Here is a 23,889-nt window from a genome sequence, read left to right as displayed (position 1 = left end):
TTTTAAAGAATTAATATTAGTATATTGTTTTAAATTAATTTTGAGTAAAGGTACTTTTGTTAGAACATTATCTAGCTGTTTAAATAGGAGAAAATGTTCATGGCTAAAATTTTATAACTAGTGGTAAAAGCTAGAGAGAGAAAATTAAGTCTAAGACAGCTTATCTCTTTAAGCTCTTCAATCATTTAATCTTTTTTTTCTCTAACTATAATACAGAGAAGTAAGTCCCTCTTACAAAAACCCTTTTCAGCTTGTAGGAATGATTATTAAATCATTAAAAACATTTATATAAAAGTCTATTTAGATTTATAATAACGTTAGATTTTGTTACATCAAAAGTACTATATATAAGGTTTCTTGGCTCAAAAAATTTAGTATATAAAAGAAAAGTTATTTAAATAAGTCAGTCTTAAAGTTGTTTTAGAGCAGAAGGGTATATTTAAAAAAAAAGCTACTAACTTCAAATAATTTAATAAAAAAAATAGAAAAATATTTTTTTTTTGAAAGTTTGACTTTACTGTATTTTAATTATCTAAAGATTTTTAGTGTTGTTTATGGATTCAAAAGTGTAATATTAGGTCATATCAGGTCAGTTAAATCAAATACAGAAATCTGCTTTTTGAGTACGCACTATTTAAGAACAAACTTTCATGTTGAGTACGCAATTAGAACAAAGCTCAATCGTGCGTTTTCAAGACAAACATTACTGTATTCAGTTTTTAACAGTTCTAAAATTTTTACAAATATATAGCTTTAAATTACAAATTCAAACACAAAAATTATTCACGGATTTTAACTAGGTGGTTTGCTGTTCATTCTAGTTACTCGGCTGGTTAGATATTTATTCAAAAGACAAGGGCAATGTTAAAGGCATTTTGAAAATATCAGGATGGCTATAGCTTCTTTTAAGGTTCATAAGAAAACGTTTAAATTGAATTTGTTGAACCAAGTTAGATATATGAAATTTGGCTAGTCAAATATATGTGTTACAAAATCAGTCTTGTCTAAAGTTAAATTCTTGTTTTTACCAATTTAAGTCAAAATAATATACTAGTGGCAGAATACTTCAATATATAAACTTAAAACATTTTAAGATTATAATTTGCACATATAACATCATTTAAAACACTTTTTTGACATTTAGAATAATAAATTAGTAATAGACAAGACTTAATTAATTAAAACTATTATATTTATTGTATTTGTTATTAAAGATTTTAAATAGGAAATTATATATTATTTTAAACTTGATTTGAGTAAGGATAATTTCGTTAAAATATATAAAAGTTTAACAGTTTAACTATGAAAAAAGGTTCATGATTAAACTTTTTCGCCACTAGTAGTAGAAAATTAGAGAAAAAAAATTAATCTATAACATTTGATTTGTAAAAGCTATTTATTAAAATAAGTTTTTATTATAAACTCATTAAAAAATTATATTAAACTATAAATAGCTTAATAATCACGTTAAGTAAGTATTTTTAGTTCAAATTACTATTGATAAGATTACATTGCTCAAAAATTTTTAATATGTAAAGAAAGTTTTATTAGAATATGTCAGTCTGTAAAGTTCTTAGTAGAGGAAGGGTATTAAAAACAATTTAGCTACAAAAATTATAGTTTTCAAAATTTTTGTATATTGTGTTTTATTTAACTAAAGATTAAAAGTGGTATTCATGAAATAAAACGTAAGATATTAGGATATATCAAGTCAAATTAGTTACGTCAGTAATATCAAATACAGCCATCTGCACTTTGAATACGCACCTTTTAGGGACACACTTCATGTTGAATACGCAGTTAGAACAAAGTTCAAATGTGCGTAACCAAGACAAAGATTACTGTATTCAATTTTAATTCATTTTAAGCTTACAATTTGCACATAAAACAATATTTAAAAATTTTGTGTCATTTAGAATATTAAACTAGTAAAAAAACTAGTATTTAATTTAACTAAAAATATTGTATTCATTGTATATGTTTTTAATGATTTAAAGTAGAAGAATAAAATATAGTTTTTAAGAAGATTTGAGTGAAGATAATTTCATTAGAATATGTAAAAGTTAAACAGCTTAAATAGGAGAAAAGTTTTATGGCTAAAATTTTCAACACTAGTAGTAAAAAGTTAGAAAAAAAATCTGTAAAAGCTGATTTTTAAACTGTTTATCATAAAAATAAATAAGTTCTCAACAAGAGATTTTAACATTCTGGAAAATTCTTGATTTAGAAATAAATTTGTATATAAACGTTGGATTACTCGGTTTAAAATCATTTGTAAGGTGTCTACACCGTTGACAGTTTGAGACCGTAGTTTACAATTTGCACATAAAACAATATTTAAAACTATTTTTGTCATTTAGAATATTAAACTAGTAATAAAACTAGTAATTAATTTAACTAAAAATATTGTATTTATTGTAAATGTTTTTAATGATTTGAAGTGGAAGAATAAAATATAGTTTTAATCAAGATTTGAGTAAAGATAATTTCATTAGAATATGTAAAAGTTAAACAGCTTAAATAGGAGAAAAGTTTTATGGCTAAAATTTTCATGACTAGTAGTAAAAAGTTAGAAAAAAAAAATCTATAAAAGCTTACTTTTAAGCTGTTTATCATAAAAATAAATAAGTTCTCAACAACAGATTTTAACACTCTTGAAAATTCTGGATTTAGAAATAAATCTGTATATAAACGTTGGATTACTCGGTTTAAAGTCATTTGTAAGGTGTCTACACCGTTGACAGTTTGAGACCGTAGTTTAGCTTAAAGAAAATTTTGTCTATGCTTTTTTCTAGTTAGTTATGGTTTTTTTACAAACAGTATCGCATATTGTATATTTATTTTAAAATAGCAAAAGTTTTCTAATAAAGTTTGTTATAGCCAATAGCTTACGTGATTAAATTTTCTTTTGTTTAACACAGGTTTTATTTTTCATGCTTAAAAATCTGACTACTAAAATAAAATAAATTTTCTTTAGAATACATGAAAGTAAAATTTTCTTCGCATAAAGTTTAATAAACAACTTTGTGCATTTTAACTTCGTAAATAACATAAAAATATTTTTGAAGTGTACAATTCTAGCTCTGGTTTAGAAACAGTGCGTAGTCATTTTTTCTTCACTATATCTCTTTTTTCTTTTAATTCAGGGCGAGCGTAGGCTTCAGGGAACTACACTTAAACCGCCGCTATTTTACTTATAACACATATTAAGTAAATTTTTTATTTTATAGTTTGTACTTTTTTATTACACAGTTAACAATGAAAGAAATTTAACAGAAAATTATACAATAAAATAAAAACATGTCAATGAACCAACAACTTCATTACATTTGGAAAACAATAATTCCTGCTTTGGAGAATCACAAATGCAGCTCTCTGTTTAAAAAACCTGTGGATCCTGTAGCGTTTAGAATACCTGTTAGTTTTTTAGTAGTGTTTTTACTTACATTTTCTAAACATTTTTTTCAAGAACAATCCTGTTAAGTACCTCTAAAATAAGATTCGCCATATTTAGTCAAAAATTCGTGTGCCAAATGGAAATTTAATTTTCAGACTTATATTTCTAAGGTTGTGTTTTAAAAGCAATTTCAAGCGGAACATAACTGAGTGTTTTAAAACTTTTACCATAAAAAACAAATTAAGACTGTTTAAAACGTGTAACAAATTACTCTAAACAAATAAAATAACTAATGGGTACAATTTTTTAATATATTGAATCTTTTTTAATTACTTTAAAATAATTTATGACTGTACTGCGATTTTTTTTAGTTTAAAACTTTTACATATGTAATTTTAAAATTTTATCAAAACCTTTATCATGTTCGTAAAATTGTCGTTAGTAATGTTAGAGTTTAATAGTATAAAATAGAAATAATATTTTGTGCATAAAATTTTACGTTGATAAAAACTGACAGGACTATCACAGCATTATCACGAAGCCAATGTGCATAAACGACATCAAGAAAAACCTACGTACAGGCAAATACAAAACAGCTGACCAATGTAAAAAAGACTTTCAGCTGATGTTTGAAAACTGCTACAATTGCAACCCTGTTAGTTTAAAATTAATATAATTAAATTGTATCATAACAACTACTAACTATTTGATTGTCTTTATACTTATTTTGCAATATTAAATTTAACATATTTGTTTAATTAATCACAGGTAGGTAACTATGTAAGGGCGCAGGGTAAATCCCTTGAAGTGTTTTTGAAAGAAGAATTAACTAAACTGCCGAAGGATGAATTAAAAATTGTTGATATAAAAACAAATAATAAAAAAAAGAAGTCAAAGAAACAAAAGAAAACAAAGAAAACTCTTAAAGTTAGTGTTTACAGTTAATTTTACTTATTTTTAAAGCCTTTTATAAATCTAATAATCTATGACTAATAAGTTTTGTAATTTTATAATAGAATATTTTTAGATTTAAATAAAAGAAATATTTATTTAAAACTAGTCATATCTTTCTAATTTTAATAGTTTTTTCTTAATTTTAAACAAAAAGTTTTTCGAAAAATTGCTATTATATTATTAGACAAAAAATAACAATTATTAAAAGTATATTTATGTTTCGTACCAGTTTAAAATTTTTTTACTCTAATTTTCGAAGATACTTGTCAATAAAATCGATAAAATATATTTTCAGTCAACTAAACCCTTACCGAAAAAACCTGATATTAAAAAACTTGAAGGACATGGTAAAGACGCATTGTGTAGAAATTTATCATCAAAGATGTTACCTAGGTCTAACTTATGCAAATATCTGGAAAAGGAAGTCAACCAATTTGTAAAATCTAAAGGTAAAGAAGAGGAGGTTGGTAAGATCCACGTCAGAATTTTATACAATAAAGTAAAGCATGTGGAGGTTAAAGAGAAAATGTTAAAGAGGTAAAATTATATTTTATTTGTTGTCTTTAATATTTTATGAACATTATTTTTTGTATGTTTTATGCAAAAAAAAAAAACAATACTTAAGATTCTAAAAACTTGTATTATCCAAGTTTTTATATTTTTAGAATTAATATTCTTTTATAACTTTTTTTAAACATATAAATTCCAAACTTGTCGTATATTAAATAACTGTAGCAGTAAATACCACATTTAATTTTAAATATACTAGTATTCTGATATGTACGCAATTTTTGAATAGGTAGAAAGCAAGCCTCTAGAATGTCAATTTTTAATTTAGAACGGTCTTTCTTAGGTACGCACTAGTGTAAAAATTGAAATTAAAGTTAAGCTTTGTTTTTTTAGCATGGTTAATCATAATAAACCAAAAAAAAACATTTAATCTAATGAAATTTGAAGTTTTCACTCTACAAGTGAATTTATTGAGACAAAAATGGGGCTAAAAAGATGCTTTCACATTTTATTTGTGTTGCGTAGATTATTACTTAAGTTTAAAATTGGTTTTAAACATATGAACAGAAACTTTTAAGTAGTTCAACAAAAGCATAATATATGAGCTTAAACATAATTACTCCTTAATATTTATGAATTTTATACAATATTTTAGCAACTATTTTTGAATATTAATAGCCAAATGTGGCTTTTTAAAGGTAAAAAAAGCAACAATTTTGAACTAAAAATTTAATAAAATAAATAATAATGTATTTTTGGAATCTTTAAGAACAGACCATTTTAATAAATTTTGATGTTTTAACGAATTTGAGAAGAAGCGACTGCGTTTGAAATTATCCATTAAATTGATGTTAAATTACATTTGAGGCCATTATAAATATATTAAAGGTTTTAACTTATTTTTTTTACTAAAAAAACAAATTTTAATTGATAGCAGTTTTTTTTAAATGATGTCTACAAAATAGCTTGGGAGTTGGTTTACCAAGACATTTTTAGAATGTCATACAAACATCTGAATAAGGTCCTGTATTGCAGCTCCGAGCGTCAATAACAAGATACAAAAGGAAATAACTTTATTAATTTAAAATCTGCTGAAAAAAATATCTAAATGATCTAAGTTTTTTACTAAAATCATAGTTTAATTTAACTTTGCAATATTGAAATCCTAAAACGATACATTATATTTTTTTAGATTCGGAAAAACATTCTATGAAAAAATACCTTATAGATCAAGAGCTTTTTATGCTTTTGTGGAAAAAGACGGTGATGAAATTTGTTTCTTCGGGTGTCATACTCAGGTGAGATAAATCTAAATTTAATAACGATAAATTTACATGTTTATATTTAGAAATATTTGATTTACAAAAAAAAACAATTTAACTCAATCCGAGTAAGATATTTATATTATATTTATATAAATAAAACAACACGTATAATTTTTTCAGGAGTATAAAGACTTTGTATCGCCGAACAACAACAGGGTCTACATATCGTATTTAGACTCGGTCCAAGTTCTGGAAAAATCGATTCGTTCTAAAGTGTATGTAGAACTGATGTTAGGATACTTTAAGTACTGTGGTGAAATTGGGTAAGTCAATAAAAACAATATTAAGTAGTTGATTATATACATTTTTATCAAGTAGAATAAAATTAAGTCAATTCTTAAAATTAACAGCAAGGAACAGCTCAATGAAATTTATATATAATTAAGTTTCTGAGAGAAAGTACTGCACTTTTACTATAAACAATAAGAAAAGTTTAAATTGCTTTTATTAATAAAAATGGATTTTTATTACAAAAGTTATAATAATTATATAAGGCTGATAACTATAACTTCTAAATTTAATTACAAACCCAAAATTTATTAAAACGTAGTAAATTGTTGTATATATTTAAGATACCACTATGCACATATTTGGTCTTGTCCCCCAGAGAAAGGTGAGGATTATATTTTTAATGGAAAACCACCATGCCAGGCTACCCTTCCTCCGAAAGCTCTTAAGAAATGGTACAAAACAATGTTAGATCTGGGAAAAGTAAGTTTTCTAAAAGTTCTTTAAATTTTACTCAGTTTTTTATTCTAAATAAAAATGTGTTTTATTAATTGTCATAAGTGTTAAGATAAACAAAAAATTCTCTTTCTTGCTAAAAACCTAGAATCTTGGGAAACCTGGAACTTGACAATTTAGGCCAAAAAAAGTTTCAAAAATTTAAAATAAAAACAGAAAAAACAAGAAAGTTGAACAAAAATAACTAAAAAACGTTGAAAAACCTGAAATTTTAAACAATTTTTGCGTGTTAAGTAGAAACATTTCGATTTAACACCAAAAATACACCATAAAAATAATTTTTTACTTTCATCATCAATTTTTTTTTTATTGAAAAACACATTTAAAGTTGCTTTAAAGTATCTTTTTAATTGTTTAAAGTAATTAACACAGTATTTTACCTTAAACTTAACTTTAATTTAAAATAGACCCAAAAAAGTGTACATTTAAAAATCTGAGGAAATTTTTTAAACCCGAAAAAAAAAACTGCCTTTTTAAGTTTATTATTTTTCAACTGAAATTTAGCATTTTTATAGTTTTTAATGGTTGTTGACCTTAGAACAATGTTTAAATTATTTTATAGTTTAAACAAAATTTGAGATTTTTGACTTTGACACCAAAGAAACATTTAGTTTTTGAAAAAAATTAATCTGTTTTTTTTTCTCCGCACAGAGTGATGGGTCGCTAAAAATAACTACTTCAGTAGCATCTTAATGTACGTAACTATTATCATTATTATTAATAAATAAGTATTTTTTATCCATTTGCAGAAGCTAATGGATCGATAAAATATTTTAATTGTTTTGTAATAGTTACTGAGTCACATCTATTATCATTTGAACAGCTAAAAGCTTTAAAAAAAAAATTAAAATAAGGCAAACTACAGACATATTCCATTCATTAAAATTATTAATACACATTATCTTATCTAAACAGGTTAACGGTTCGATAAAAGGGTACTTTATGCTCAAGAACAACGACATAAAATCAGTGACAGAAGTTCCGTACTTTGAAGGAGACCACTGGCCCGACGCACTGGAAAACTTCTTAGCAGAAGTAAAGAAATCGGGTAGGCAGTCTGGGAGGTCGCAAGAAACGCAAAAAGCTGTGCAGAACGAAGATCTGATGAGAAAAGTAAAAGGCTATTTCAATAACCATTCTAAGGTAAAAATGTTGTAAACAATACATGTTTAGTTTATTTAGATAAAAAAAGAATTAAAATTAAATACTATTTCTATTATACTTATAAAACTTTGACAACTAAAAAAACTTTAGAATGAATTTATGTCTATTGAATTTTAGTAAGTATTAAACTAGTAAGTTTGAATTTTTTTTTAGAATAACTTCGTTGTCATGTTGAACAATGACGGGCCGGCAAAAAAAGATACGGATAAAGATATCGATATTGACCTGATGAAGACGACGCAGCATTTCTTGCAGACGTGCAAAATGCAAGGCTGGAAATTTTCCAGCTTACAAGAAGCCGCTGTTAGTGAATTTTTTGCTTTTATCTAGTCAATAAATATAATTATTTTAACTGTTTTAGTAACTAATCAGCAAATGCTAACCTATTTAAAAAACGACAAACTTTCTATGTCTTATTAATAATTTTTGACACTAATACTAAATATTGGTACTTGTATAACTTAACTTTTATCAAGAAGCTACTGTTGGTCATCATATTTTTTATTTAAGAATAATGACGTTAAAAGTTAATATATTTCGGAAGTTTTAATAACTTTTTTAGTTCTAAGAAATTATATTTTTTTACCCAACAAAAGTTTTAATGTTACGAAATTAACAATTTTGTGTATTTTTGTATAACATTCAATACTTTTATTCCTCCTTGTATATACTTTGGCAAGGCTTTTTCAAGGCTGGAATTTTTCTAGCCCGCAAGAAGCTGCTGTTAGTGGTTTCTTAATTACTTAACTAAGCTAAAAGTTTTAAACTGGGAAAATCTCATATTTTTTTTTAATGTCTTACTTACTCGATAAAAGCTTTGACATTTTTTAATTTACAATTTTTTTGTGCTTTATTTAGATTTACAATACTTAATACTTTAAATAGTTATTTTACCTATATTTTATCAATATTCTGGAGTATAATATACTTTTCATTCATTATTTTTAACAGATTTCGACAAAACACATCTTAATTGAGTTGCACAAAGGCTTTGTAAAAAGTGACGAAAGTGCTGAAGTAAACAAAATAAGTCTTGATGTAAATAAAAAAGACATTTCAGAAGTTATCAAACTTTCAGTAGCTAAGAAATCTTGTAAAGAAACTAATAATTATATAAATGAGTTGATTAAAGAATTTGATGAAGAATTTGACAAAATTATTGAGGATCATAAAAAACATGCTGAACTATTAAAAAAATTGGAAGAAATAATTAAAACACGTGAAGATTATGTCAAAAGTGTTGAAGATAAAATTAAAGGTAAAGTTAAAGTGCAGTATTCATATGACTAAATAAAATGTATAAGTCTAATATAACATAATAGAATATTTATAAATTTTGTTATAGCTTGTACAAGTTGTTTTAAAATTTAGCTGTAGTTTTACATGTGTATAGTTTTTGTTAGTTATCAAATTAAAATAAACAGTACAAAAATTGTTTCTCTCTAGTATACCATTCTGAAATTAGTACTTATAATTGTTACTTACATATAGTTTCTGTTTTAATTTTTTTTACCTTTATTAACTTTAAAACTACTCATAATATTGTGTTTCAAGTTTTTATATACAGAGTTTTTTTTTTTTTTAATTTTGGTGTTTATAAAAACTTACAAACATAGTTATTTTATTAACAGAAAAAGTAGTACGAAACAACACTAAACACAATATTGCTGTTGACCCGAACAACTTACCTGTTAAACCTAGTTGTCCTCATCGTGAATCTAATGTCTTAATTGAGCACAACTATGTAAAATGTTGCACGAATAAGGTACTTTGTAAAGAAAATTTCAAAGAAAAAACAAAAAAAGCAGGTAATTTGATTTAAATTAAACTTACATCGGCTGTGCACACTTATAATTATAATTCAGTATACTTCCTTTTGACATAAAACTAAACTAGTTTTTATAACTGTGAGTTTCAAAGACATTTTCATAATTGGATCTTTTGAAGAATATGAAAAAACAGTTTCCCCGCTTTATTTAAGGATCGGAAGGCCTTGGTTGACCTAAGGAAAAATTTCGAAAATAAAAATTTTGCGGTTTGCAGTTATTAAGTATTTTGTGCGGTAGTTAACTATTTCCTATTTTGCTACCTTACTAGTAAAGGGTTAATAACCATAAAAAACTAGAAATCAAATAGCTAGGTAAACTTAAAAAAATCTCAAAGTTGGAACTCTCTTTTAGTCCACACACTATATATTGCTCTTAGATTTATTTGGATCACCCTAAAAAGTTGAAGATATCTCCTAATTTAGAATCCTTTCTAAACTACTATAGAATGATATAATGGTTCAAAATAAATTTTGACTGCAAAGTTTTGATTACTGAAATGTTTAACTAGATATAAAAACACACAATAATGATATAAGTTTCAAGAACAAAATAGTTTTTTTTAATCAGTTTACTAATTTTTATTCTAGTTCTTCTTTTTTTTAATTGTATTTTTCTAAACCATGTAACATTTAAACTGAATCTTGTTTTTATACTGTTGTTAAAAATGTTTGATTTTTAAATAGTTTGACGTTATAGTTTTGATTAGTTTGTTGTACTTACTTGCTTCGATAAATTTTAATATTTCTTTGTTTCTATTTTTATTTTTTTTTCTTATATCATTATTGAAGCTGTTCAGATTGGTACGCACCTCGCCTTAAGTACGCACTTATCGAGAAAGACAAAAAAAAATCTAAATTTTTTTTATGTATATGTACAATTTATTTATCAAAATAAAGGATGTTATATTAGAACTTCTAAGAAATTCCAGATATTTTGCCTAAATTTTCAATCATCAAGTTTTTCCAGATTATTTTATGTTTCAAGGTAGAATGGCCAACCAGCTGAGTTAGCCTGAGACTTTCACAACTTTTAAACTAGGTTGAGTAATCCTGAGTAGTCTAAGTAGCCTTAGATTGTGACAGTCCTATTATTAAATGTTAATAAACTAAATACTTATGTAGTGGTTGCAGAAAGGTGAAAAGAATAATTATATTTGAGCTGTAATGCTATAAAATAAATAAATCTAGATGACAAAGTAAAAAAAAAACTACAAATACAACATAGTTAAGTCATAATTTAATTTAAATGTACACACCTTGATGTTTTGTAAATGTTTGTAAACACAATGTAGTTTGGTACCTTCTAACAAAAAAAATATGGAAAATATGGCTTGAAATTCTTTTTTATATCATTGACTAACATTAACTTTCTAAATAAAATGTATGTATTAGTTATGTAGAAACTTTTTATAGAAATAATAAATCATTTTAAAATCGTTTGAAAAATTTTGCAGATTAGAATTATGTATTAAATTTTATTTAAAATAAAAAGACTTGTTTATTTGGCTTAAGTATTTGGTTGCTAGTTGTAAGAAAGAAAACAAACAACTAAACTTCATATTATACCATGTCGTATTATACTATATTATTGTAATTTTGAATTATCAGTATAAATACTAACTAAATAAGTATAATTTATAGTACTAGTTTGTTTTACTATTTCCCAAATAAACCTGTTTTGTAGTTTTTAAGTATTTTATTTTTATTTTTATAAAGTTTGATACTCAAAATACCAATATACTTAAGGAAATCAATAATGATTTTTACTAAAAGTTTTGCCTTTTTAAAAATATACTTCAGTAAATTGTGTTTCAAAAGCTTTAAATACGTTTTTTAGCATGCTAATTATACTAATTACAAATTTTTTTAAAGAGTATAACTTGAATGCCTCTTATATTCAAAGATTTGAATTCAACACTAAATGACTGCCTTATAAAAAAATAAGGTTAAGCATAACAACATTAAAACAGATACCTTTGATCCTTCCACCACTATTTACTTCAACGACAATAAACTCGAAGAAAAAGAAGAATCAATCGGTCGTCAAACAAATCTTGAATACAAAGTGAAGACGAAAAATCAGAAAGAAACGAGCAAAAACATAAAACTAGCCACAATGAAAATATAGCTGATAATGGAACACAAGAGCTACAGTTGGAGGTTCAAAACGTTCAGGAAACAAAACAAGAAATACTATTTTCAGGCATGCTCAAAAGGAAATATTCACTACCTGGTGATATTTCGAACGTTTTTAACAAAAGACTAAAACTTACTTCGTCCGAAGCCACTGCTCCCACCTTAAATGTCGCAAGTACTACAACAGTTATGCCACAAGCTGACAAAGAATTACACAAGCGTTTTGAATGTGCGTTGAATTTTATGGATAAGTTAGCTGAAGAAGAAAAATACCAAATCAGATATGGTCCAGGAAAGCCTAAAGCATCAATTTACGATCTTATTACAAAAACTAATAAGCATGACCTTAATATCATACCAGAAACACAAAAGAAAGTTATAATTAAACAAATTATAAAAGTTTTTAATTATTTTTATAAGTCTTCTTCAGATTTTAGATATGCATTTGAAGATTATAAGCTAAACCAAATGTTACAATCTAAGAAAGAATTACACAAGCGTTTTGAATGTGCGTTGAATTTTATTTATAAGTTAGCTGAAGGAGAAAAATACCAAATCAGATATGGTCCAGAAAAGCATCAAATATTGACTAACTGTCTTATCACGAAATTTGATAAGCATGACCTTAAAATAATATCAGAAACACAAAAGAAAGTTATAATTAAACAAATTATAAAAGTTTTTAATAAACTTTATAAGTCTTCATCAGATTTTAGGTATGCGTTTGAAGAGTATAAGCTAAATAAAATGTCATAAGCTGAGCAAGAATTACCCAAGCGTTTTGAATTTGCGTTGAACTTTATTGATAAGTTAGGTGAAGAAGAAGAATACCAAAGCAGATATGGTCCAAGAAAGCCTAAAATGTTAATTAACCATCTTATTACGAAATTTGACAAGCATGACCTTAAAATAATACCACAAACACAAAAACAAAAAAGTACAATTAAACAAAATATAGAAGTTTTCAATAATATTTATAAGTCTTCTTCAGATTTTAGAAATGCATTTGAAAAGTATAAGCTTAACAACAATTAAACTCAAAATTTACATTCTAACTCAACTACTATAAAAAAATTTGAACTTAATCTTTGAAAAAAAAATTTCTAGAACTGTTCTAAAATATCTAGTCTTTCAAATAATTTTATAACACTTTTCTTGGTGAAAGTATTTCTACAGTCGTACACATTTATTGTTTTGTCCTGGACAAGGCATTAAACTGTATCCAAGTGGTGTACAATAAAATAACCGAATGGTTTTTTGTTCACCACGTATTAGGATCCACTGTTTTACGCTTTTTTTTCGTTCAATAGACAGTGTATAAAATATTGTGTATCGCTGCTTTTTAACTGAATTACTTATTAACAGTTTTTTTACTTTACAGATAACTAACTGGCCATGGTTGTATAAATCTCCCACTTTAGGAAGCCCTGTTTTATATGGCGTCCCTTAGCATAAATACTTTTGTTTTGTCAAAATATAAACATTTTATCTAATTCATGGTTTACTAGTTTTATGTAAACTAACTTTTTTTTAAAATTTTTCCTATAAGCTTTATTTAAACTGTTTATTTAATAGGAATGTTGGTACATTTAAAACTTGGTTTTTTTAGTTTGTACTTACTGCTTATGTTAGTAGATTCTTATAGATGTAGGAATTTTTTATGTGTAAAGAGATACTTCTATTTCAATAAAATTATATTAAATGTGTACTACTTAACATTTTTAAATTGATACCATACGTGGCATTATAGTTTCATTGAACCAACTTTTCTACCCTATAAAAGAAGAACATGAAAAGCTTAAAAGAAAAATCAAAGTCAAAAAACTATTTTGTTAAAATTTTACTAAAATACACTTATCGAGTCTTTCGCCTATTAAAAGTTTAAGCTTTAATGTATCTGTTATTAAGGAATACTTTGATCCGTAAAATATGATATGTTGTTTGGTAATTTAGTCGTCTTAATATTATTTTCATACTATTTAGCATAATAGAAAACTTGAAATGTTTAACTCTCTATTAAAATTTTAGAAAAGTTGTAATACTCTAACAACCTTATTGAAATAAAATAAAACTTAATTTAGTACAATAACAAGTCGCAATACATGTTTGATCAAAGTTTGATATGTAAAAAAAGTATAACAATATTAAATCCTTATTGGTTAGTAACAAATTAAGAAAAACTAGCAGCAAACAAATATTTAATTCAAAAATAAGCTAAATGTTTTTGAGATTAAGTAATTAAAATATCATTTGTTATATAGACAATAACATGTCTATGTTAGTATAAAATACAAGGTTGTATAAAAAAATTAAAATAACAAGAAAAACTGATTAAAGTGGTTTATATAGCTCATAATAATTTTGTGTTTTGCTTAATAAAATAAATAAGAAACAAATATAATTTGTCGAACGAAGCGCATAGTGTGTTTGTACTTTAATGTAAGTAAAAAAAAAATTAAGCAATTATATGTAGCAGCACAATTAAAATTAATCTTAGATTTACTATGTTTATTTATCTTTATATGTATTTAGATAAATACATATAAAAATAAATAAACATAGTAAATAATAAAATACAAAAGCTGAAGTGTAAAACATATCAACAAAAAATATCAACAACGTTTTGTGTATCCCTAATTAGAATAGATGATAAAATTAAATGTTGATAGCCAAATTAAAATTCAACAACAGTGAAACTTTAAAAACTTATGACAAAAAATAATTGATGCCATATAGTCAAGTAAAGGGTTGTTTTTGAGCATATCAGTCAAGCTTTACTGAAACTTGGTAAATTTCTAGCACATGTATATACAAGTGTAACGAAAAAGGCAAAAACAAAAAAAAATCTTTCATTTTAAAACTCTATATCTGTTTTAAGTTCTTAAACTCCAAGTACAAAAAAAAAAAACATTCAATTGTATAAAAATAAAAATATACTATTCAAACAAGACACTCAGAATAAAAACATCAAAGAAAAAATCAAAATTGCTAAAAACTTGACAAAAATATCAAACTAAATTTGTATATGTGTTTACTATTCATAGTTAATAAAAACAAAAATAACAATATATATTAAATGAGTCACTCAGGACTCTCGGATCCGAAAACCTACTGCCTTAGTGACGTCACAATCTCCGACCGGCTTCTCGTGACGTCATCGTCTGTCACGTGGTCCAGGTGCTTACTTGTGGCAGAGGTGGCACTCGCGGTTGGGCAGGCGGTAACCGAAAAGATTCCACGGTTCCATCAATCTCCATCTGAATAAGATTTGATGGTTGAATAAAGTAAAAAGTAAATAATTTAAAGTAAGCTAACATCGCTAAACGAACCTTATGGCCCTCATGGTGGTGTAAGTGATACGGACCAACTCGATATGTTATCTAAAAAAAAAACTGACTAACAAGTAATAGTTTTTTTTTTTTTTTTTGCAAATCTCTGGCTAGTTTATATATCTTTATTAAAATTAATAGTTAAAAAAAACATTTTATCGCTTAAAAATTAGTATTTTATTGATTCCAAATGTTAATAATTTGGTATTTAAGTTAGTTTTGTATTAATTTTATTAAGATTTTAAATTATGTTTTATTGTTCAAACTTTTACATAAAATCAACTACAATCAGATTAACTTAGTGCAAGTCAGACTATTTATTTTGTATTAAGTTATTTAAAACCTTTTTAACTTGATAGCGTTTATTTTTTATAATAATTACAGGGGGGTGCACGACAATTCAAATTCTTAATAAAAAATTGAGACGGCTAAAAATAAAAAAGTAATATATTTTTGTCTAAAATAAAAATGAATATTTGAATCATATTAATATCTACAGGCCATTTTTTTCTTTTTGCAATAAATTAAATATGTTTTTAAGATATGCATTTAATTAGGTAAAAATTATAGTCATTTTTAATAATTTTAAATTATCTTGAAAAATATTTTAGATATATCAAAAAAGATAAGAGTGACTTGTATATATTAATAAGATCTACATACCCATTTTTTATTTTTTCAAATTTATATTACTTTTTGAAATATAGTCTTTTAGACATTTCTTTAAGAATTTGAATTGTCGGAACTTGAGTTGTCCGATTTTGAATTGTCATGTAACTATTACAGGGTTGATAAAATACCGTGAAAAACATGAATATTTGTAATTAAAAAAAACTTGAAAGTTTGTACAAAATATAGGTAAAAAAAGTTGAAAAACTTGATAAATCTAAAATTTTAAACAACTTTTATAAGTGAAGTGATAAAATTTTGAGTTGACGCAAAAAATATATCATAAAGATGTTGTTTTTTTTTTGTTATCATCAAATTTTTATTCTATTTTTTTTTAATATATTTAGAGTAGCTTTACAGTATCTTTTTAATTTTGTTATGGTATTTATAACGGTGTTTTTTCTTTAAATAACTCGGGGTCTGATTGTAATGTAACTGTGTTTTTCCTAATAATTTCGGATTGAGCAAAAAAAATCTTTTTTTCTAATTTATATCCTTATCCCTAACCACCCTTACCCAAACTTATTAAGAAACATATTAAAAATATATCAAAAATAAACTTTAATAATTAAAAATTAGTATTATACAAAAAAACTTATTTATTTCACTGACTAAGCAGTTTTAGAGGAACCGCCGTTACATAACAACAAGACTCAATTATTTGTATACTGAAAATCCATTCAATACTTGTACTTTTGAAAGTCTGTAAGAAATTTCTCAAAAACAATTTGAAAAACCTGTAATTATTGGTTAATCAATAAAATGTTTCAGCTTCATTGTTTAATTTAGCTAAACGTGTATGTTATTGTTGAAAAAAGTTGTATTAATATTAAATAATAAATTGTAATCCTTTAAACAAAATACTAATAATCATTATTAATTAATTGAGTATTGACGTTTAGATCAATAAAGAATAACTATCTTAAAAATTAAGGTCCTCAAAATAAAATTTTACAGTTTTTTCTTTCTTTTATATTCAAAAAAGTAATTATAAGAATTCATTCTTTTTTACAAAAAATTTAACGTTAACCAACTTATTAAAGTTAGTTTTTATTTGTAAAGTTATGTATTTATTCTGATTATTTATCGAATTGAGTATAATATTACTTTTATTATACTTTTGATGTGGTAGGTTAGAAAAAAGTGTATAAAAGTCAAGAACAAGTGTTTATTTTAAAAGCAATTTTAATTTGATTCTTATCACGATGATTTAATTTTTTAATACATTAATTAACGAGCTTTAATTTAGTTCGATTAGCATTTTTTGCAATCTTTATAATGTCCAAACTTAAGATCTAATTATTTTGTTTATCTTTAAAACTAACAAAGATTTTTTATTATAGAGAATGGTTTTTTGCCTTTATTTAAAAAAATAATATATTGGATTGAGATTTGAATTTTGAGTGGGTTCCCTTAGAAAAAAAAAATTTTTTAGAATATTTATTCTAACGGAAGTTTTAGACTAAGAATATTATTCCTTTAGTTTTTATTGTTTTTAATATTCTTACTATGCTGTGTTCTCAGTGGTCGTTGGTTTTTTCTTTCAGAATTTCACCCGATTGTAAATTTCAAAAACCCCAATTTTACTAACGGTCACTGTAGCAAAAAAAAAAGTAAATTATTTTAATACTCTAAATTATGACTATTATAAATGGTCCACCATTTTTTTTATCTAAACTGTTTTTATGTAAGACATGACCCATGTATGTTTTGCTGAAATTATAGCCCCATTGAAGCAGCCCAGGTCCCCTTGTAACGTAATTTAGTTGTAATAGCCTGTTTGTCGATGTGCTTCATCGTTTATATACATTTTTACTCTCTATTTTGCAGATGACTGTTTTAAATTGTAGAAAAATTTTTAGAACTCTTTTTTGTAATGAAGTTTGTTTTTTGACCATGGCTAGCACAAATTTGTAAAACAAAATAATTTGATAACTTTGTAAAAAAAAATCTTGATATAATATTTTTTTGTTTGATAAGGAAGGTTTAACGTAAATAAAATCTTATATGAACCTTTTAAAACTTGATTACCCTAAAATTTTTTTGTATATAATTTATAATTTTAAGGCCATGTATACAATATATATGTATTTATATTCTTAGTTTAGTATAAGTATAAAATAAATTATTATTTTTTAAAACAGTTCTATTAACATAGTTTGGAGACTTTAAAAACATTTGTTTAGTATAGTTATTTACTTAATGCGTTTTCTCTTGACTAAAACTGAATTCTTTGAAATTTTACTTCATAAGTTTATGTAGTGTGAAGACTAATAATAAAAACCTATTGTGTATAATAAAAACCTATTGTGTATAATACTTTATCACTGTTAACTAAGTTATTTATATTCTTAAAAATGTATATCAATTTCTTTTAAGTTTATAAATTTTATTGAAATAATTAAGTGTAGTTTTTTTTTAACTGGTTTTTAGTTGGGTTTAAATTTTTATAATATTATTCGTTGCTTTTTATTTTTTTAGTCTTAAATAGATTTATAAATTTATCAACAACAATAAAGTCAGTTTGAAACATAACTTAACATACAACAGTTTCAGCTCAACTAAAGAAATCTTAATTTAAGCTTTTCTTTTACCTCTGTTTTACATTTAAATAGTTTGTATCATTTATAATATTTTGTTACTCATTTAAGACATAATCAAAAAAATACTTTTTCATACCTGATTAATCTGAGGGTTAAATTAAAAAAGTCTTAATGAAAAAAACTTCACGCAAATCAAGTAAACTCAGCTTTCAAAAGTTCAGAAATAAACAGTTCTCGATACTGAGGTTAATTTAAAACTTCATGCTTGAGTGATTGTGAGGCAGCTTACATAAACACTGAAACAGCTAGTTCTGTCTTTTCTTAATGGTTAATAAACTATTTTATGAATACCAAAGGTATCCTGATTAAAGTATTTAAAGTTTTTTCTTAAGTTTGAGTTTAAGGGGCGTGTCTTTGTTTGAGGTATACAGAAACATGGTATTAGGTTTTATTTTATAATTTTTAAATTTATTTTCAGGAACTGCATAAGGCACTTATAAACTGTAGTTTAAATAAAAATTTAGGTCAAAATAAACCTATTTGCCTCATAATTATAAAGTTTTATATTTTATCTAAATTACTATTTAAAGAACTTAATATTCAGATTATTTATTAGTTTTACTGATATCAACAATTTAAAATAAAAGAAATTAGTTTGAAGGCTATTTTTCACTAATTTTGATAGCAGTTTCAACTAAATATAGGTAACATACATAGGTAACTTTAAGTTAAGCTTAGTTTTTAAACTAAATATTGCCCTTTTCGTTTAATAAATATATAATGATGTGGAATAATTATTATCCTATATAAAATTATTGAAGTCATGAGGTGTAAAATTTTTATGCAGCAAGCTTTAAATTCATTAACACAAAATTGTGAATTTTTGGATATTATAGAGAGATATTAAATTTTTTTAAGCATATTGTTTTATAACTTTGGTTTATTTAAATTTTATTGAAAGACTTATTTATTTAAATGCCTTAAAAACTAAATCTAACTATGCTCAAAATGTAATTTTCTTATTAAACTTACTTACTTATAAAATACTAAGATAAACTAAATAAAAATGACTATTGCACCACTGGACGACATAAGACTAATATTTAAGAAACTTCAGTCTGTTGAAACTAATAAGGTCAGTTTTTGTGTCTAAATTAAACAAAGAAGATATACAAATTGTGTTTATTGCAGAAATATAAATTTTTATGTACTTCTAAAATGTACATTTCATTAGATTAGGCATAAGTAATTAATTTATTTTTCACTTAGTTTTTTATTTTGAAGAAATTGACTTTTTCAATTTTTCAATAAGAAGTTATATAATTATTATTATTATCAATTATTTTAATATAATTTATTGAACATTTTTTTCAAACTAATTGTCAAAACTATGGTTTTTAACATTACTATTTTAAGTTAGTAAGATGGTTTTAAATAAAACACATATTACTGTACTAAATTAATACAAATACAATATTATATTTAAAACTTATTTAAAAAAATATTGTTGTTCTTATCCGTGTATTTAAACCTACAGCAGAAATGTTTTTAAGCTTAGTATGTAGACATAAATTTAAAAATAGTTATTTGTTTGTTTTAAAATACGGTTTAGAAGTTTTAATAAAGATTAATTTGTGAAATTAATAACTATAAAAAACTTTAGTATAACATTTTAAAAACATAGTACGTGCTATTAAGCTAAAATAAATTTAACTTATAACTAAAGAGTATATAAATTAGTTAACTTTTTGGTATTTTGAAAATAGTTATATATTTTAATATACCTATAGTTAATTTTACTTATCAAATGTTTTGGAAAATATGTGTTTTTTCTGTAAAATTCTAAATTTTAGCTCTAAATGGTGTGTTAATTATATAACAGGTATGTTTCGACTGTGGTGCAAAGAACCCTACATGGGCATCAATACCATACGGAGTATTTCTCTGTATTGACTGCTCAGGAGTTCACAGATCACCTGGTATCGACCTCACTTTTATCAGGTATTTTTATTGAGTTTTATTAGGTATCTAAAAATGAATTATATAAATGTAAAATAAACTTTACTCATTATACTTAAATATAATATTTAACCTTACATTTAGTAAAAATAATTTGGTAGTTCTAAAAAAGTAGAATTTAACAGCAGTTTACACATTATATTAGAAAGTTAATAGTCTTATTAAAAATTTATTGATTTTCACTTAACCAAAAAATTTCTGTGCATATTTGTTTTAAATGATTTTAGAGACGATAGTTCAGTCTTAATAAAAAATATAAAATCATACTACAATACAATAAGCTATATAAATTAACATTATAATACATTACTCCTGTAAACATAAAAATATTCAAATAGCTAAAATGAGTTTGAAATACAACAAGGCTATAGAGGAAGGGGGTAAATATTCTTTACAATTTAGTTTCATTTTGTAGAGTATTCATTAAGTTACAAGTTGCATTTTACATATTTTTTTTAATAATTTAGTTATTTAGATATTGCCGGTTAAATTCAGACTACAATAGGCACATACTAAAAATGGAAGGCACAAATTAAAACAGCCAAAAAAAATCTATCTTCTCTACGTTTTTGAGATATTTACATTCATTTTTTCGGAAATGCTACCTGCGAGATTCAGAAAGTTATGACGCAACGAGTTTTGAAAGGTTTAAAAATAACAGTTATATGACTAAAAATCAATAAAAAAACTCATCAATCATCAGAAACGGACTGAAATATATTTTTGTTCACAAATTAACATTAATCTTTATTGCTGATCTTACCTACACTTGTCTTATAGCATTATGCAACAATATACACTAAAACTATAATATTATATCATCAACAGATCAGTCCAACTGGATCAGAAGTGGACATGGGAGCAGCTGAGGTCGATGCAGGTGGGCGGCAACATGAAAGCCACCTCGTACTTCAGGAGCAACGGCTGCACCACCAAGGACATCAAGCAGAAGTACAGCAGTAATGTGGCAGCCAGGTACAAGGCGTTTGTGGGGAGGAAAGCGGAAGATGCCATGAAGATGTACGGTACCATTGTGAGTATTAGTTTTAGTATTTGAGTAAGCAAGTTCTTAGATTTTTTGCAATAAATTTGTTTGTAAACTTAATTCTAATCTACGAAAATACTGGTGCTTAATTAATATTTTGTTTTGAATTTAAATACTAAGTACTTCATTAAAGCTTTTCCAAGACTTTTTTATAAAAAATAAGCTTGGCTTTAACATGAAAGTTTAAAGTCTAAACTACGATCAAGAATTCAATAATATAATTTAATTTTTCAAACGTTTTATTTTTTGTAAAAGGTTTAAGATACAAACGTATGAACTGCAATTTTTCAGGGTCAATTTTCTCTGAAATTTTAAAAATCACTAAAAATCTATATCCTACTTTAGATAAACAATCTTCTTCAAATTAAAAAAAGAAAATTTCTTATGCTATAAAAAAAACGTTACGTGTGTATTTTAATAATTTATAAAATAAAACTCTATGGCAAAAATTTAAAAAAAGTCTCTTTGTTTTCAAAAAAATATGTTTTTCTTAAAGCGTAGTTAAGTCCAAAGTAACATTATTTTGTAATTGTATAAAGATTAGACTGTGAAAGCTAGACGAAGACTGCTTGAAAAATGTAGGAGAAGATACATTGTAAATAAAATAGTCTTTTTTCGATGTTTCAATTTTCCCTTTCCAAAAGGAACCTATTATGCGGCCGGAATTTGACTGGTCATATCTCAAAAATAAATAAAAATAATTTAAACTTTAAAAAACTACTTCAAACTTATTGAAAAACTGTAAAATAAGATTTTGTAGAAAAACATGGCAAACCCCCTATGGCCTTAATTTTTTTTTGGAACAAAACTGATGTTTATTTAATATTTCTTAAATGTTATATTTATTAACTTTTGGTGATCAACTTACACTAATTAGTAATTTTAAATATGTTTATACTAGTATTTTATTTATGTGTCACTGTTTATTCATTAAGTGATCCATTTATCATTGCAAGACGAACCAATGATAGAACCTCAAGTTAAGAAGCAAGAAGACTTTTCTAGCTACTTGATAATGACAGCCTGTATGAAATTGAGTGGCAGCATACCTAAACCTAGTCACAAACCTGCTAGCAGGAGTTTTACCAGAATCATCAATGCGTCCAGGAACAACAACAAGATTCCAGCACCCAAAACTGGTTGGTACTGATTTATTTAGTGTTTCTTTTTTACTTAGATGTCCATTGTTCATTGTTTAATAATTTTAACTTTGATTCGAAAAGTGGATCAGTTCACATAAACTTATAAAAATTTTTTAGTCCTCATTAAATAGTTCAGTTTATAACCGTATTATCTGAAAAAAAAAACGCATTTTGAACTTACAATCAGTTTCCTAATGAAAATTTCAAAATTTATATTATAATTCAGGATAAAATAATATATTTAGGGAGGAAAAGAGTGATGAAAAATTCAAATGAAGTAATATTTAATTTAAACAAAATAAACAATATATTTTAAAAATTTTTGTAGCAGCTTCCGGAGGACCCAGTGTAAATGTTGCGTTGGATTCGTGGAACACGAAAGCATAGAAAAAATTTCACTGAAAGTTATTGAGACAAACTAGTTAAAAAATACAGTAGCTACTAACTTAATTGAAGTAAATACAACAATAAAACTGTCACAAGAAGATCAAGAAAATATAAATCATAACACGTGCGTGTTTTATTTTCTGAAAGATTTAGCTAAATGGAAATCAAACACTAATAGTAAACCTAAGCTTAAATTAGCGATATATCAGTTAAAAAACATTCAAGCTCCAACAAAAGATGCAGGAAATTTTAAATAAATTTCATAACTATTATAAAAGTTAAGCAAAGATAAGAGAATACATTCACATATATAATCTAAATTACTATAAGTTAAAAAACTCTTAAGAAAATATGGGAGAAGAAAAACTCCCTCTTCAGAGAACTTTTGAAAAGCAAAAGTGTTATGAAATATCAGAAAAAAACAGTTCAAGAGAAGAAAATTGCCTACTGTGAAAATTAAGAAGGAAATGTAACACAAAACCTTGAAGAGTTAGAAAATAACGCTTTCCAGAAAAGAAAAAACAAAAATTTATTTTTTAATCAAAAAATACATTTATGAAGTTAAGAAATTTCGAAAGTACCAAACGAGAAACCTAAACTTACTACATCCGAAGCAGGTTATGGCAATTTTGAAATTAAAACTGCCCAGAAAACAAAATACAAAGTTTAATTTTGTGACAAACGGCAACATTCAAAA

At 24.9% G+C, this 23,889-nt stretch overlaps 1 protein-coding gene across 1 annotated transcript; it reads left to right on the top strand.

Annotated features, from left to right (window-relative positions):
- Positions 1 to 19,665: 19,665 nt before the first annotated feature.
- Positions 19,666 to 23,192, top strand: LOC145833005 (ADP-ribosylation factor GTPase-activating protein 3-like). The gene is made up of 5 exons (XM_082940208.1): positions 19,666 to 19,734; positions 20,482 to 20,600; positions 21,447 to 21,643; positions 22,599 to 22,802; positions 23,134 to 23,192. The coding sequence occupies exons 1-5, from the start codon at positions 19,666 to 19,668 to the stop codon at positions 23,190 to 23,192; spliced, it is 648 nt and encodes a 215-aa protein (XP_082796334.1).
- The last annotated feature ends 697 nt before the right edge of the window (positions 23,193 to 23,889 follow it).

This window comes from Thalia democratica, chromosome 4 (assembly GCF_965202585.1).
Source record: "Thalia democratica chromosome 4, ktThaDemo2.hap1.1, whole genome shotgun sequence".
NCBI lineage: Eukaryota > Metazoa > Chordata > Thaliacea > Salpida > Salpidae > Thalia > Thalia democratica.
This window is presented reverse-complemented; position numbering and strand designations above follow the sequence as displayed.

Coding starts and splice junctions, on each gene's coding strand:
- LOC145833005 (XM_082940208.1), top strand. CDS start 19,666: ATGACTATTGCACCACTGGACGACATAAGACTAATATTTAAGAAACTT. Junction 20,601..21,446: donor ATCGACCTCACTTTTATCAG/GTATTTTTATTG, acceptor TATCATCAACAG/ATCAGTCCAACTGGATCAGA. Junction 22,803..23,133: donor GATTCCAGCACCCAAAACTG/GTTGGTACTGAT, acceptor AAATTTTTGTAG/CAGCTTCCGGAGGACCCAGT.